This window comes from Primulina tabacum, chromosome 6 (genome assembly GCF_025594145.1).
Source record: "Primulina tabacum isolate GXHZ01 chromosome 6, ASM2559414v2, whole genome shotgun sequence".
NCBI lineage: Eukaryota > Viridiplantae > Streptophyta > Magnoliopsida > Lamiales > Gesneriaceae > Primulina > Primulina tabacum.
Window position 1 is genome coordinate 9,892,733 of NC_134555.1, and position 17,595 is coordinate 9,910,327.

Consider the following 17,595-nt stretch of genomic DNA (forward strand, 5'->3'; position numbering starts at 1 on the left):
GTACACTTGATTACAAAGTGTCAACTTTTAAAAAAAAATTTCGACCTAGTTTAGTAATTGATCCACTTAATTCCAAAGAAGATTGAAGAAATTAATTAGCGTCCGAGTCCCCACAGCAATCTTAGTGGCACTGGTGTCGTGAGATTTTGCTAGAAACAGAGGTCAAGGAAATAGCTGTCATAAGCACCATTTCTGTTTTGAAAACTTCTGCACCAAAAAATTTTTTACAATTGAATTTATATAATAATTTTTACAACACAACAAATTCAATACAAAAATTCTATTTATCAAAATCTCACGACATTAGTGCACGGAGTCTTGCCATTGGAAATTTATCCGCCCACATCGATGTACCCATCGCTCGGTCAATCCTTTCTTCCACGAAGTCATCAGTACCTCTGCTTCTTTGTGAATCGATGACCGTTGAGCGAGAGATCCATTAAATTGCAGTCATCAATTGAACCGATCTCGTATCAATAACAAAGGGATCTTCTGAAGTATCACAATAAAAATTCACGCAAAATCTCAAATTCCATGTTTTATTAACTTTGGCCTTTCTTTTTTTTGGGATTATTTGATTCTCTGGTGAGATGAGGATTTATACCAGCACAAAGATTTTGATTATTCTTTAAATTTCAAATAGAAACAAAATGGCTTTATAAAAATTAAGATTTTGATGAGAACTCAATAGATTCCTTACAAAGTTCAAAATTATATTTTTCTCATTTCCTTCTCTCAAAAAATTTTAAAAATATGAAAGATTGAAATACAAGAAATATATAACAATATTTGAACTTGTAAAACCCTGAGTTAAACGCGAGAATTTTGTATTAAAAACACCATCATTCATGCATGTACGTAAAAAATGATATAAAAGTAACATGTTAATTAGAATATATTAAAATGAATCGAAAGCCTAGAAAATCCGACAACAAAGAAACAGAAAAAATACTTTATCTTTCCCGAAAACAATAATATTATTAAATTTAAGTTGTAATAAAGAACATTGAGATCGAGATTCATATGAAGTAATGTACATGAGGTTCGATCAAATCTCTCCACATTTAAGCTCGTGTTTCATCTCATATCTATGTAAATGAAGCATGAGATGAATCAGCGATAGTTCATTTACTCGACGATGCCAATAATAGAAAAAAGGTGGAGATTCTACCTCATCGGCACAACTTTCTCAAGCCTTTCTTTTACTTTCTAATGGGGGGAAAAATTAATCTGTCAACCTATTTGATTCAGAAACCAAAGGGCGATTTTCTCCGGCTTCCTCCTTCACCATACCGGTCATTCCATTTTCGTAGCTCATTCATGCTTGCTGCATCGTATGCGACTGATGGTCCCACCTGAAAAGGTTATCATATTGATCAATGTAACAAGTGGTAGTAAATCAGAACACATTGATAGCTAAATACATTGTGGGTAACCCATATGCAAGAATTTCGAGCTTTTGCTAGTGGCTTGGCTCAAGAATTTCGAGCAATTTACCTTCGCTTTGGAATGAATAAAATCATCCAAATTTAGTGGTCGTAACACGGCAATTTCATCTATTCTGTAACCCTGTAAAAAAAAATGAGTAACAATCAGTCATGAATGAAGAAAGATTGATAAAAAGAGAACTACAGTCACGATGATGACATCAAATGTAATGGAAAAGGGTTTTCGGAGAATAGTTCCTCATTTGCTTGTGTATCAAAAAATTGTTCTGGGATATGTAGTTCACGATGATGACAGAAAATGTAATGGAAAAGGGTTTTCGGAGTAAATAGTTCGTCATTTGCTTATATATTAACAATTGTTCTGGGATATGGAAGAAACAGGATCAGAGGAGAAAGCAGTTTCAATAGTTGGATCAAGAACAATATTAAGTTTTGAAACTTGGTGTGGAGAAGGTTTGCAATGAAACGACTGCAAAGTGTGTTTTCTCTAATTCATCATCACCACCGTCACGTTCGGCGAGTAATGCATTTTGAAGAAATATAGCGGCAGGCTTGTAAGCAAATGATTTCAGTTAGAGATGTCAAAACGTCAGTCCCACCCAACTACGCCTCAGCCCGCCGCCATCAATTGTCCGGCTCAGCAATTTTACGGATAGGGCCCAACCCGCCAAAAAATGGGGAAAAAATAACGAAAAAAAACCAATTATATCCATATTTTATAATACATATATCAGTCATTACATTTATTCAAAAAATTCAATTAATATCATTAGCATAAGAAATCAAGAGTGCTTAAAAATTTGATAAAATGACAATAAATTAACATATCAACAAAGTAGAGAACATAAAAGTCGGGCTAACCCCACCCAACTCATAACCCAAACAAACCAACCCATTTTGACCCACTTCTAAATAGGTTGCTAAAACCTTAACCAATCTTCTGATGACATTTTTATTCACAACTATGTTTCTTGGAGACTATTCTAAGGATTCAAAAGAGATTGATGGCCTTGCTTCAGCTTGATGAACATGAGCTCTCGTATTTTTCAGATCCTAATTGACGATTTTGCTTCATGATATTTCAGTTTAGCCATCTTTTTACATTTTTGAATACTTGGAACCATCCACTGTAGGGATTTACCAGCAACACCCAACCCCCCTTCTCTCTCTCTCTCTCTCTCTCTCTCAACCCCCCCCCCCCCCCCCCCCCCCCACCCCAAAAAAAAAAACAGAATGGCTTCATATATATAGAAAACAGACACCCAACAATGAAGCTAATCATGTGGGACTGGAAAATTTCGTCGCTAATATAACAATCTGGTAGAATTTACCTTGATTTCATGTTCTAGTAATTCTTGCACAGGTCTGTATGCTGCAGCAACGCAAAGGTTCTGCAAAGATAAAATTTTCACAAAAGTTCAGCACCATACCTAAATAGGCACGAGTAGCAACAGTACAATTTAGCCCATTCCGGAATTCCACAAATTACCTTTAGATCACTCCCTGAATAACCTTCAGTAGCATTTGCAAGTTGATCAAAAGAAAATCCAGATTCCAAATTTTCTCGAGCTAGAATTATATTGAGTATTTTCAAACGATTTTCAGCATCTGGCAGATCCACATAAATTCTAAAAGAAAAAATATATTCTTTTAGAAGTTGAACTTTAAGCATAACCTATTTGTTTGTACTCAGATAGTATCAACTTGAACGACAGTAAAAGTTACCTTCCCTTCCAAAAAAAAATTTACCTTCTTGGCAGTCGACGAATGACTGCATCATCAAGGTCAAACGGCCTATTTGTGGCACCAAGGATAAGGATCCTCTGGCTGTCTTTTGACCTCAGTCCATCCCAAGCTGCCATAAACTCATTTCGCATTCTTCTCGTGGCCTCGTGCTCGAAAGAACCACCGCGAGCACCAAGCAAGCTGTCAACCTGCATGCACAGCCATGCTGTAATATCTAAAAATGGGAATGCCAGCTAACAAATGAGATTTAACAAAATAGTAACAAGATAACAAGGGACCTTAACACCAACACAAAGCCAGTACATAAAGGTGAAAATAAAGACTGAAAGTCAAGAAAGTAGCAATTTAGAATTGCATGGATGTAGCTTAGTTGCATGGTAATTATCATAATTGGTCTCCATGTGAAGATGAAACTCTAGGGAATCCACAATGTTAAAATTATCAAGTTTCAATATAGCATCTATGTTAATCCTGGAAACCGCTAAAATAGCAGATGAGATAAATCGCAAACCATCTCAACGTCATTATATCAAACATAGCCTAAGTATCCTAACATGTGGAACAATTACGCAGCATTTGAGATGATTTAAATTTAGTCATTCCATCCAAAAATTCGGAGTCATCCATAAATTCTTAAGGTTTTGACCAAAGCAATCATTTACTGATACTACATAAAATGGAATTCTGCGCGCGAAGCTTTAAAAAAAACAGCACATGCATATAAAAATAACAGGACTTGCATGTGACAGGGGATGAAGTTGTGATTAAAATATAAACAGTTCACACAATTTTTCTTTTGTAACATCAAAACTTTAAAATTTTTGCAATGAAGTCCTACATAGAATAAAATTATTTGTTTCCACTTTTTTTTAAAATTTTGAAAAATGGTATAAAAATGTGCCAGTTATATGAACTAAAAAAAGCATACCGAATCAGTACTATATTTCATAAGCCACTTGCTACCTGATAATTTGCAAGCTATCACCAACGTGATATGATTAACAACATATATACACTATATTCTCAATTGAGCACTCTGGGCAAAGAGGGATTAGAGCTATTGACCCTTTCCACACATCAGTCGGCAGGAATAACATAGCAGGTCTCACCTCATCAATAAAAATAATTACAGGCGCAAGCTTGCTAGCAAAGGAGAAGAGAGCCCTCGTAAGTTTTTCAGCATCCCCAAACCACTACATGAAAAAAAGCAACCAATTCATAATGTCAGTTAAAATTAACAAAGGAATTTTTCAAAGAACAAAAAAAAACTGATGGTAATCCAATTTCTTGAAATAAATTCGGACTTGCAAGTAACGTAATTCATCTTCTTTTTCAGTCTGTTCAGCTGTAATGAATCCATGCAACTATGTACATCACAAGGGTGGCTGTATCATAAAAACATACTGATAGGTCATGTTACTGAAATCCCAATTTATGAGGTTAAACTTAACGTGTGTACAAAGATAGTTAAGTATAAACTCAATATTTCCATGCCTACTTGCACTATGGTCTGTATTTTATCTTTTGAAATTTCAGCAGTAGACAACAAGACTTCCCCTATGGTGCTCTGATATAAAGTTAAATTTCTTGTTGAGCATTAAAAAAAATAGAATCATAGTCTTCAATTGAAAAAAACTTGACCAACAGTTCTCGAGTAAACAGCATCAAGTGTAAGGCTCCATATCTTTTCCCTTTCTACCATGCTTGCATCCATTCATTTAATTAAGCAAGCAAATTATTGTTGACCCCAAGAGAGCCCTCAAACAAACAGATAATATTTTACGGGAAGTGACCCATGAGCAACCATCGTTGAAAACTTGGTCCACTCTTAAGTCAGAATGTGAAGTAGATAACACAACAAATACCCAATACTACTGTTTCTTTTACCTTAGATGTTAGTGTTGAACCAGTAATGCTGATGAAATTAGCTCCCGCTTCTGTTGCAAGAGCTTTTGCAATCAGGGTTTTTCCTGTTCCAGGAGGCCCAAAAAGTAATATCCCTTTGCATGGCTGACAAAAGGTATAACCTTTTTAGAGGCTGAAAGACCATAAAATCGAAAAATTGCACATTATATATCTCAAGTTGAGTTACCCGCAGCAAATTTCCATGGGAAAAAAGTTCAGGCCTCTGCATTGGGAGGATCACTAGTTCATTCAATGCCCTTTTCACATCTTCAAGGGCACCAACATCATCAAATTTGACACCAATCTCACCTGGGGGAACTACTGCTGAAACAAAATTGGTCTCGTACTCATCTTTAGCAAGATTCTACAAGCAGTTTTTCATGTCAGCCAATGGACAAAGATGTGAACGGAGTGTTTATACTCTGGATGAGAGAGAGAGAGAGAGAGAGAGAGAGAGAGAACCTTCAAATTTTGAGAAGGCTTCTTGGATGCTGTTTCCTGCTCCTTTAACCTCAAAATTGCTAGTTCAAGGCTACACATGACAACTGACAGCCGTCACCTTAAAGAAGATAAAAGATGATTCGGAGATAAACACATATAAAGATAATTACCTCTCACAAGGCACATGCAACCGATCCCCCTTAACAGAAGGACTAAGGCATGAGGAAAGGTAGTGATTTTTAGCCCAGCCAACTACTTTCTCAGCTTCTGTAGCCCATCAACAAAATAGTATTATACATATTTTAATCACAAGAATGATGAAAAACACAACAGAATTTTTGGGAAGTTGTCACTGCCACTATAATTAGAAATATTTAGATACCACCCATGTGAAATATCGAAAAAACACAAACTCCTCATACAAAATTAAAGGTCATTTCAAACCATATGATTAAAAAATTAGGCATATTTACTACCATTTATAGGAGCTTTAAGCCTAATTTTAAAAAACACAGGGTTTTAAATATCAATAATTTCACGTAGGGGTTGCACAGTTCAAAAATAAAAGTAAATATTGGCATATTTTGAAGTGGATTTCAGGGAGTTTATGCCATTTGTTTCTTGTGATATTGTTATCAACATTTGAAACATTATTATTAAGTTGAATCTCTCTTTTTGGCTTAAGTTGGTAACTTAAAAGAACCGAGTAAATATTCTTTCAGGTAGAGAACAGAATTCTAATTCTGTAAACTTGCTAAATAAATTCTTCCAAACTCCAAATCTTAATGGAAACACTAAATCCAAACTTCTTCATTAGTACGCGTGGCTATGCTATTAAGACAACATGCAACTAAGCTTGATATGTAGCAATTATGAATAGCTATGCAATTAAGTTTACTATGCACCTAGCTTTTTATAAGTAGTACAGGATAAAAAGCAGAACTATATGATACTGAGTCCTCAACTAACAGACACAACTAGGAAGCTTAAATAAAACAGGTAAGAAGATGTTAGATTTTCTTCCGTCAGGGGTTAAAATGCATCTTTATTTATCAATTCTGGTGAGTTGCTAGGAATAAATACAAAGATAAAAGATATATACTTACCTTTTAAATAATTTCTGAATCCAAATGACAAAAAATAAAAATAAATTAGAAATATTACAACAGGCAACATCTAGTTTTCTGTTCAGATAGAAAGCATATAAAATCCTTCATCTTTTAATAAAAGTTCAATTGTCTGGAGAAATCCTCTCAATTGGAAAATAAAAGTGTCCAAAATTATCGACCATCATACTCCAGCTACTACAATTAAATACTGCAATCTTGCAGTAGATGGTGTAAGGTGTTAAAAGTGCCCTATCAAAGAAATATGTGCCCTGGCAATACCATTGATGCAATAAATTTTATATATATAGTCACTGTAGAGGAGAAGTGACTTTGAACACGAACAAAGATCAGCTTCTATCAAAGAATGATTGACTTCATAATGTTTTATATATAAAGTTGTTTAATGAGTGTGGCTGACATGATTATAGAAATGAGTACATTCTTACTCCGCTTTGTCAATATCACACCATCAGTGTTCACATACAACAGATCCATGCATGATAATCCATGTTCCTCGAGAACCTGAAAAGAATAATAACCATTTTCAGTAGATGCACAATGAGAAATTTATTCCTCTGAACTAAGTAACACAAGAGCTGGCTACATGACTGCAAAGAAAATTGGCTAGCTAGAAATCAAATTGAAAAAGAAAAAAATCCCACGAACATACCATATGCATTTCATTTAAATTACTTCGAGATATCACTATTCTTCTGTCTTCTTCAATCTGTTTGGTGAATATCCGAAGAAGATCTTCCTCCTGCAATAGTCAAGTAATCTTGCTGAGTCGCATTATTCCACCAGCTCAGGGCGTAATAACATGTATATGTAATTAGTGCTACCGAAGGTTTTCAGGTTATGTAAACTGTTCATGTCTATTGATTATAAATACTCCACTGATTCAAGATTCAACGTATTCCAGATTGTAAAGAAAGATAGGTAACATTTTTGTCCAGTTTTTAACACGGCTTATCAAGCAGTACCAGATGTTAAAAATCTTTGCCTGAACAATACTGGAACGTGGTCAACATAAGTTTTGCAGTCCTAATAACTCAAGAATAAAACATTTTCTATGCGGCTAATTCGTCCATGGAGATGGAAACATGTTTGATGCAAAAACGGAAAACAACGATCTTGAAAATAGAAATAAAGTATCAATGTTGAATAAGAATCTTGTAATATCTTGAACTAGGTAATAACAGAAAAAATACCTTTGGAGGAGATATGCACATCACATTAGTGAATAGAGTACAGATTTCATCGTCTTCAGATTGCTTAGCAGGCTTTAATCCTTCCGTGAGTCGCTTCAGGGGAAGAGGCTGAAAAAGAAACGTCCAGATATAAAAAAGGCTAATCTTTCCTATGGTTATGCATGACCGAATGTCCAGAGCTGAAGAAGATTATTAAACGCAAACTTAGAGTATAATAAAAGTGGTGAGTTATATATTTCTTTCCATTTTTTATCTTCCAGAGACACACTCGTTTGATTCCGAACTTCGGAGCCATTATCAAGGATTCAGTGCACTTAACATACATATCCTCAACATAAATGTTTCTGCCATATATAACAAGACAATTTTTCCAATAGCTATATTAGTTTACAGACCTTTCTGCAAAGGGTTATATTTCTGATGCATAAGTTATAAACCATTATCATGAGTGCAACTCTCGTTTGGAAAACATCAAAAGAAACAGTGAGCTACTAGAAGAGGAGGGAAATTTACTCAATTACTATATCACGTACAAGCCAGAGAAAGGATAACTTTCAAAAAACAATAGCATAAAACTTACCAACTTAGCAAGCCGGCCCAGATTGGGAAGTATCATGGTCTGTTGAAAAGAAAAGGAAAAGTTCATCCATACACTCAGAAGTGGCACCCACTGATGGGATCAGAGAAAGGGAGGCATGAACATTTTTAATGGACAATGGTTAGCTCAAACTTACAAATTTCTCCTTCTCTTTTGATCCAGTTTCCACTTTGTTTTGCCCACAAATTAAAACTACAGGTCCAGCTAATTGGTCAAACAACTCTCGCATCTTGCAGATAAACTCTTTCCGATTTGATTTTGGAACTGCCCTGGATAACCACAGAGAAGAATCGGGAAAATAGACTACGAGTGGTTGTTGAGACTCCAAGACCTGCAGTTATATGGGGGAAATTCAGTAAGCGAGAACATAAACTCGTTAATGAAGTCGTGTCATCGTCATCTGAAACAGATACCTCACATAGCGCTTCCATTGCAACATAGCAGTCGTGAACTTGGGCATCCAGATCACGCTCAATATCCTTAACTACAATATAAAATCAGAATAGGTAGGTAATAAACAGGACATGAAAGGTTTTAAGATGTTTTTAAGCCCATCAGATACAAGATTTAGCACTCTTCGACGATGAGGAATACAGCTCAAATAACCAAATTGAATTATAGGATAAACAAATATCAAAAGGCTTATTAGGATTCTGATTTAATGTTGGAAGGAAGACAAAGTATTTACTTTTTTCTCCCTCCCAACAAGCATCACAAAGAGATACCATAACTGCCCAGCCCATGAACACAGCTCTAAGGATAAGTCCTCCAAAGAATCTCTAGATGACGTCAACAAAATCACAACCAAATAATGAGTGAATTTTTTTTAAGCTAAACTCACGATTAATCACTTGGTACAATTCCGAACATCAAAAGATAGCAAGTCCATAGTCCAGCAGTTTCTGTAAATCAAACTTTGAATCTCAGCTATTACTTTTGAAATCACCCTCCACAATGTTGATGCCAAAGTTCATGATTATTGCCAAAGAAATAATAAAAAAAGATTAAAAATGCTCCAATTCTGCTCTTCAAACACCAATTCAACATTTTGCTACTACAAGCCATAATGACAATTTGTGTGGCCTCCCCTTTCCACTTGGACTATTGATAATTACTATTCAATCATCACATTATTCAAATATAAAAATTGGCTGAATCGCATTATGGTCATTGACATTACTACTTACAAGACACCGATCTTCCTCTAATTTACATATATTCACAATAACAATCTTTAAAAACACTCCAAGCAATCAGTACAAGATCGCATATAAACACTCGCAAGTAATCAGTAATTACTATTAAATCTTAAAAAGATTCTAAGCAAATATCAATCTTCACATTATTCAAATATCAAAAATTGGCAAAATTGCCTTATAATAATTGAAATCAATGTTTTCATAACCAGACCAGTGATCGAAACGGTTTACCTTATAAAAATGGTTCAACCGGTCGGAAAGTTCAATCTGACAGTCGGATTAGAAAATTATTATATTATATAAAATAATAATATAATATAGTAAATAATATATTTTAAATTCTAAAAATCTTAAATATATATAAATAATAAAAAAATATTTATCAAAGTTTAAAATCAAAACAACATACATATAATCAAATATAATTATATCCAAATTTTTTAGACAAAAAAATAAATCAAAATAAGCTCTAATACTGCTAAAATAATATTTTTAACAAAGTTCAAAATCCAAGTAATCATATATATAACTAATATTAAAAATATAAGAAATATTTTTTTAAAAAATATATATATTAGAAAATAATCAAATTCTAAAACAAAATTAAAAAATTAAAAAAAGTAGTGAACCGGTAGGACTGATTTTTAACCGGTTCACCATTTCATGACCGGTCCGACCAGTTCTTGACCGATTTGACCGTTAAAACGGTTTATAGAGTTGGTCCAGACCAGACTAGTGGCCGTTTCTCGGTCATACCGGCCAGTCCGGTCCGATTTTAAAAACAATAATTGAAATTACTCCTTAGAAGACACTAATCTTTGTTTAATTTATACTAACAAAAACCATCTTTAAAAACAATCCAAGCAATCAGTAAAAGATGGCATGTTAACTGGCGCATTGTCTGATGTCTAAGTATAAGCACCAAAATTACATGGAAAGCCTCAGTAAGAGCACTAATAAAAACCATAATTCGAATTTGAATATAAGATTAGGAAATATGAAGAAGAAGAAGAAGAAGAAGAAGGATAAATTAAAATGTCACCCTTTCAAAATTATGAATAAGCACGGGGTAACCTTTATAAACTTATAACTACCCTTTTATAATTAAAAAAATCAGAGCACATCAACAAAAGATTGAATTAGCATGAACAATACATGAAAATCAACCAAGTTCATAAATGAATTCAATCCAAAGTTTTGTAGTATTTCCAATTTCCAAGTGATGAGCATATACCATGAATCCAACAAACAGATGGTTGGGCAGCAGGCTCTGATCCTTTCTCATCCTGTTGCACTTCCTTTGTCGAATGGCCAAAAGTATCAAAAACAACAGCTATGTCATCACCATTGACCTCATACACCTCCCCTCTTTGACCGCTACACAGAGTCCTGCAAAGATATAGCAGTCACTCAGTAACTGGTTGATAGTCTCAACAAAGGTACAAGGATTTAGAAAATTAAGTAAATATCAGCCAACTCAACACATAGGAAAATAGAACGCAATTCAAGACAAGGCAACAAAATGGAGATGTAGAGTGTCAGGAAGAGTTAAAATAGTCAGTAAATTTATCAAATTTATGTTCCGGAGATTCAACTAAAAAGCCTTTTAGAGCACGCTTAGCACGAAGATGACTACCAGGGATAAAAGAAACACAGCAACAGGGTTTTTCCATGCATCTAAACGACTTACCAACCCACCTGCGACGGATAACAGTATAAGCATTTGTTGGACCATCAGGTGTTGGTATCTGCCCCAATACAATCCTGTGCCGAATTCGATATGTCAAAGATCAGGTGCAGAAAGTTCAAAGTTAGGACCAATTTACTCTTATGATGGTCTTTTCAAGATAGTTGAGAAATGTTCCCCATGACCCACACCCACAGAGGGTGACGGTGAGAAGAATGAAAAGTGTATCAAGATTACCAATTTTACATATCCCACATATAAGTACAAACGTGTATATATGTAGCTTAAAAAGGAAAAGGAATGCCAAAAAATAAAGTGAGTGTTGACCATAAATTCTATCCCACCGGCATTTGTACTGATAGCCTATACGTACAAGTACAAGCCATGAGACGCTTAAAAAATATTGAGGAGATTTGGAAATCAAAATTTATTCTCCCTTCAGATATTAAGTATAAAAAAAGGAGCAAAAAACATTTTACAACAGGAAAATGCTCAAAATTATTTTAAAAAATGTGACAAGCTATATTGTCTAAAGGTTCCCCATGACCCACACCCACAGAGGGTGACGGTGAGAAGAATGAAAAGTGTATCAAGATCCCCAACTATACATATCCCATATACAAGAACAAATGTGGACATATGTAACTTAAGAAGGAAAAAGGACAAAAATAAAGGGAGTGATGACCATAAATTCTAGCCCACCGGCATGTATACTGATGGCCTATTTTAATTAAAACAAGAAATGAGATACTTAAAAATATTAAGGAGATTACGAAATCAAAACTCATTATCCCTTCAGAAATCAAGTAAGAAAAGAAGAAAAAAAAAACATTTTACAGAAGGAAAATGCACAAAATCATTTTTTGTGACAAGCTATGTTGTCTGAAGGTGAAGAATCCCTCCATATTCTTTTTAATATAGGGTGCTTAAGCCTTCTATGCATTAGCAAGAAAAAATATGTAAAGCATTTAACAAGTGTTACAAATTTGAAGAATTTGTCGATTAGACGAATTAGAAATATAGAATAAACTTCATCCGCAAAAACCAGAGGAATTATTTTCTTCAGTTTCTTTACTGGAAAAAAAAATTAAGGAAATTTCCCTCATCGTGACCACAGATTCTATTGATTCAACACATCCAATTGTCTGTAGTAATTGTTTTTTGCATATTGTTACTAAAAAAGAAGGAAATAACAACAATTTTATAACCCCGTCACCATATATTTTCAAATAGGTAGCAATCGTATTTTAACTGGGTAGCCAACCAATAAAAAAGAAAGAAGAAATGCTAGGGGAAAAAAAAGAAAGGTAGTAATTCACAAGCGATATCAACATTTAACGGAAAGAAAAAACAACGCAGTAGTTTCATATTTAAATTCACATTGGTAGCACCACCTTTGTGTTGCGCAAACAAGTGTGAGCCAACTAACATAACATATCTTTACAACGACAATTTGAGAAACAACTACAAGAAACAAAAAAACTAGAAACGAAACAGATAATCAAATTCCTGGGAGAACAAATAGGAATTTGCAAACATGGGCAAACTACATAAAAGATCACCACACCAAATTAGCAATTAAAAAAATGCACATAAATACAGCAATACTCAACATTAAAAAAATATGAATGAACCATGCGCATCAAGGCACATACATTTGCATCAATGAAAATTAATTTCTTAAAGATGGTTACACCATGAACAAATTTAAGTTGAATGGTTCACTAGGCAAAGAAAAATTCACAAGCAATCAAGAATCTCCGGCACAATGTAGAAAATGCTAACGGACTGCAGGCATATAATTGGAGCGAGAGCATTTAGCGTTCTGCCACACTAATAATATTGTCATGCCCATGATTGTATCAATGGTTAAACTTTCAAAAAAAAAATTGACAAACTTCACAACGACTGCCAAATGAAAGCAGCAACCTTTTATTTGCTTCAATGCTGATGGAGGGTCCAATGTACTTCACCCGATCCCCTGAAAGACAGTATAGTGAGATATAACTTGAAAATACTTGCAAAAAATTAAATAATATATTCAATCATGGACAAAACTGAAGAGCATCTATTTTTAAAACCATCATCTAACAAAAGAGGCTTGTCAATGTTATGTTTTTGGAACATGATCCCTGGGTTTCTAAAAAAGAAAGGATGTCAGGCCATTGATTTATCAAACTAGGTGATGAGAGGGTAAAATTTAAAGCTTTGATTAGCTAGGTCTGGTGGAAGGGAAGAAGACAAAAGCTACTTCTCTTTGTTCCTACATACAAGAAAGTAGAAGGGAGACAAATTTGTGTTTTAAGGTCATTCCCTACAATTTCTAGATGTTACGAGGGATAAAATGTTGAATTTGTGGATGGGCTGCAATATCTTTAGTCTTTACTCTCTCTCCCTCTCCATCTTTCCATCCTACCAAACAAAAGGGAAAGTGTGCAACACTCAGCCGCACATCCTCCACTCCACCGACCAATATCTCCTATACCATATATAGCATATTTAACTGGCTGCTGATATTTCAATATAGTCCCTGTAAAACATATGCCTAGTTTTCTCCATAAAACATCGTAACCTTTAAGAATAATGCAGAAAATAATACAGGACTATGGAGCCTTACCCAAAATCCAATCAGAACTAGAAGCTAAATCATGAACCTTGTAAAACAAGTTTACAAGTAAGCAACATTACCTTTTTTTAACGGCTGGTTAGCTTGATCCGAAGGCTCGTCAGCCTCCGGTTTTGAAGATCCTGAGGAGCTTTCTACGTCTCCGGAAACACTCTGCCATAACAAATGTTATTTTACGAGTGCATTCAACGAAAAAATAATGCAATTCCAAGCTCTTTGAAGTACTTCCAGTTACCCAGTACCCTCAAAAAGAAAATATTAATTTGAAAATGATTATCCCAGATTGCATTATGGCCAACAATTCCATGTGTGTTGAGATTTTAATTCAAACATAACTTAGACCTATACTATCATAGCTTATGCATATCAGACACTTGTGCCACAAAACAAAGTGCTCCGCACAAATGCAGTAGGTATTCTAAAATTAGCTCCTCGATGATTGGAACATAATCGCATTAATAACATTTATACACTTGTTCTCTCTTTTCATTCTCAGATTCAAGACGTTATTGTTTGAGATTTTACAAAAATGTTACCTTCTCAAACTCTTCAAGGTTGTAATGGGCAAGCTTTTTCAAAGCTTCAGCTGTAGCGTTTACATCAACTTCATCATCACTACCACCTGTTCTTCCATCACCACTGGTATAATCTTCCTCATTACTGGCCTCATTTTCATCCTCGCTTTCAGACTCTGATGTGCATTCTTCAACTGATTCTGCGTTGTCCTCATCTGATTCATTTTCAGATGAACAATCTTCAGTAGAATCCTGAATAATCACCCACAAAAGAGTATTGTCAAAATCTGGACCATTTCGCCAACTAATAAAACAAGAGAGACATAAAAATAGAAACATCAGAAAGTAAGTATCACCGAGCATGAAATAAAGGGGGAATATACACATCTTGGAATATAGTGTATACAGCAAACAATTAGGGCAGGTAAAACCTCATTTTACTTTTTGAAGATGTAGCATTGAAGATGACGCATTTATAAGGAGTTAAATAAAAACTTGTAAACTCTTGCTGAGGGGAAGAGCAGAGGCAGGCTCATCAAATAGGGGCAAAGAACTTCCAAGCTTACATATGGAGCCAAAATGCTGCTATCGAGCACTAATAGCGGAACTTGTAAGTCCCTTGCAAGTGCTCTGACCAATCTTTCCCGGTAAAGCTCTGTACCTTCAGAACAAGAACTTATTCTCAACAAAAATGTATCCTAGAATAACAACAATTTCTTAATAAAATTTGAAGCTGTATAGGTAAAAGATCTACCTGGAATGCTCTGCAGCAATATTCTCCCACTCGAAGAACTCAAACGACCACCGTAAGTAGTTGTAAACTTCTTGTGCTTCAAATGGGACGCTACACATTCCACCAGAAGGTTTTTAGAGTGTTCACTGCAAGAGTAATATCTTTGAGTCCCAACAAGCAATTGACTGAAGCAAGTGAAGATAGCAAAATCTGGGATAGCACATACTGAATATAATAAGGAAAAGTATCCCATGAGAGAGAGATTTTCTCCCATGGCACAATCCTTCGCAAAAATTCATTTCTAAATCTTTCTCGCCGGGGTAGAAAAGGGGATTCCTTCTTTTTATTCTCCATGGCAAGCTTTTCGTTTTTCAGCCACTCCATTTGATCTTCCACCCCAAGTCGTCCATGTGCATCACAATGCCTTACATTTTCAGACTTTTCTTCCTTGTGAACCTTTTTCTCATCACAACCAGCCACATCTTTGGCCTGTACGCACTTATCCTCACTTGCATTCCTTCCATTGCCTTCAGAACTATAAAATCTTAGTAGACAACTTCTCCAACTAATATCGAACCTCCCATGAACACTTGTGCGCCTTCTCTCATGAACAAGTCCTGATGACCACCGAGAATTTGACAGATATCTCTCTGTCAAACTATCCCGAGACTTGTGATTCTCAGCTTGTGGTGCAGATCTCAAACATTGCTCACCAGAATAATACCGGCAATTAGTATTAACAAAGTATTTTCCGCGTAGAACTACGTGATTCCATTTTTTATTTCTGTACGCTATTTTCATTGCATACATCGGAACTTGTTAACTGAAAAGAATAAACCCATGGCGCCAGAAAAGTTCACTTAGTTAACAACACAACATATTAATCATTTTGCAAATATTAAGGCACTTAAAGAAAGCAATGGTTCAGATTTATGTTCAACCTATTCCCACGTGCAATGAATAACTGCCGAGAAATTCAAGCTTACTACAAACTGGAAAAGAATGACTCCCCAATAAAAATTTTGAAATACATTGGTAGCTACCCATAAACATCTATTAATTTGAGAAAATCAAAAACCATGTTTGAATCCAACCAGCAGTGTCCATCAAAACAAATCAAGAAAGAACAACGAAAAATGTGGCATTCATACCGATGCAATTGCATAACAAAAGCAAATATGGCTTTGTCAGATTTCGAAACTATACAGCATCCGGATTTGCATAATTGAGGAAAAATTGTGATAAAGAACGCAATCACAACTCACATGAATACAAAAATTGAATCAGCGAAATTTGAAAACCATGTGCTTCTAAATACGAACTTGCGTGCCAGAAGTTCAAGAAACAAAATTTAATCCCATCCAGCTATGACCATGCAAAGACATCAAAAATAAACCAATAAAGCTACAATCTTTCTAGCTAAACAAGCAGAAACTTTCGTAATTCGATTAAATTCCAGCTAAAAAATGTCGTGACTTACATAAAAGCTAAAAAAACAATAAATTAAATTAAATTGGATAAACAAGAAACCCTTTTTTCCTCAACAAATCAGAAAAAAAAAAAAACCTTCACTACATTATTAAAAAAAAAAGTATTCATTCTTTAACAGCAATCTTCTGCATCAAAATTCAATTCATTGAAGATTAGTAGATTTAAATTTCTCAAAGAAAGAAACTGACCTTTTTCACTTAGTTATATCAATATTTTTTTCAAGAAACCAAGAGCCCATAATAGTATACAACACGAAGCGAGTGAAGAAGAAGAAGAAAGGACAAGGGCGGGCGCCCACTAATAGGGGAAGCGTGAGGAGAAGATGAATGCGTGCTATTTCCTTTTTTCTGTTTTAATAATAATAATATTTTTCCATGGGAAGGGGCGAGCGACTCCTTTAACAATGGTTTAGGGTAATTTTCATTTTTAAATTAAATTTTTTAAAATTATTTATTTTTGCTCTGTAATTCCTTATTTTAACAAAGAAACGACCTAATAAGAGTCTGAATAAAAAAATTATTATTATACATAAATATATATATATATATTATATATCGTAAATATAACTAAATTTAATATTAAACTCAATGTTGGTTACATTTGGTGTCATTTCTAGCCCAGTGGGCCGAATTAATCTGTGTCATTTCTAGCTTAGTGGGCCGAATTAAGCTGGATTTCGATCCCATTTTTGAGCCCAACTCTATTAGCACGAAGTAATCCGCCCATGAAAAATTTGTTCCATGGGTTTTTAGTGCTTGGAAGTGGCAACAATTGGTCAGCAAACTGACTCGACCTAATTGCTTCTTTAATAAGTCTTGTTGTTCAGGATAAATATATATGTGTACATATATATTAGATTTATTTGTATTTATGGTATTTTAGAACA

At 34.7% G+C, this 17,595-nt stretch overlaps 1 protein-coding gene across 3 annotated transcripts; it reads right to left on the minus strand.

Moving 5' to 3' along the window:
• Positions 1-997: 997 nt before the first annotated feature.
• Positions 998-17,081, minus strand: LOC142549131 (uncharacterized). 3 transcript variants are annotated; one of them, XR_012821077.1, is made up of 26 exons: positions 16,898-17,081; positions 15,445-16,041; positions 15,240-15,364; positions 15,052-15,146; positions 14,507-14,737; positions 14,033-14,123; positions 13,274-13,325; positions 11,356-11,421; positions 10,892-11,046; positions 8,872-8,942; positions 8,595-8,789; positions 8,441-8,479; positions 7,861-7,968; positions 7,320-7,409; positions 7,096-7,171; positions 5,711-5,807; positions 5,562-5,631; positions 5,287-5,463; positions 5,082-5,204; positions 4,304-4,387; positions 3,198-3,382; positions 2,938-3,076; positions 2,780-2,839; positions 1,498-1,569; positions 1,172-1,355; positions 998-1,088 (listed from the first exon to the last, which is right to left on the minus strand). XR_012821077.1 is itself a non-coding variant. In XM_075657920.1 (25 exons), exons 2-25 carry the CDS (start codon positions 16,026-16,028, stop codon positions 1,248-1,250), a joined length of 3,093 nt encoding a protein of 1,030 aa, XP_075514035.1. In that variant the 5' UTR covers positions 16,029-16,041; positions 16,898-17,081; the 3' UTR covers positions 998-1,247. The 3 variants fall into 3 exon arrangements, 2 of the variants coding, with proteins under 2 accessions (XP_075514035.1, XP_075514036.1); XM_075657920.1 differs by having other exon boundaries at positions 998-1,355; XM_075657921.1 differs by lacking the exon at positions 11,356-11,421 and having other exon boundaries at positions 998-1,355; positions 16,898-17,080.
• Positions 17,082-17,595: the final 514 nt, after the last annotated feature.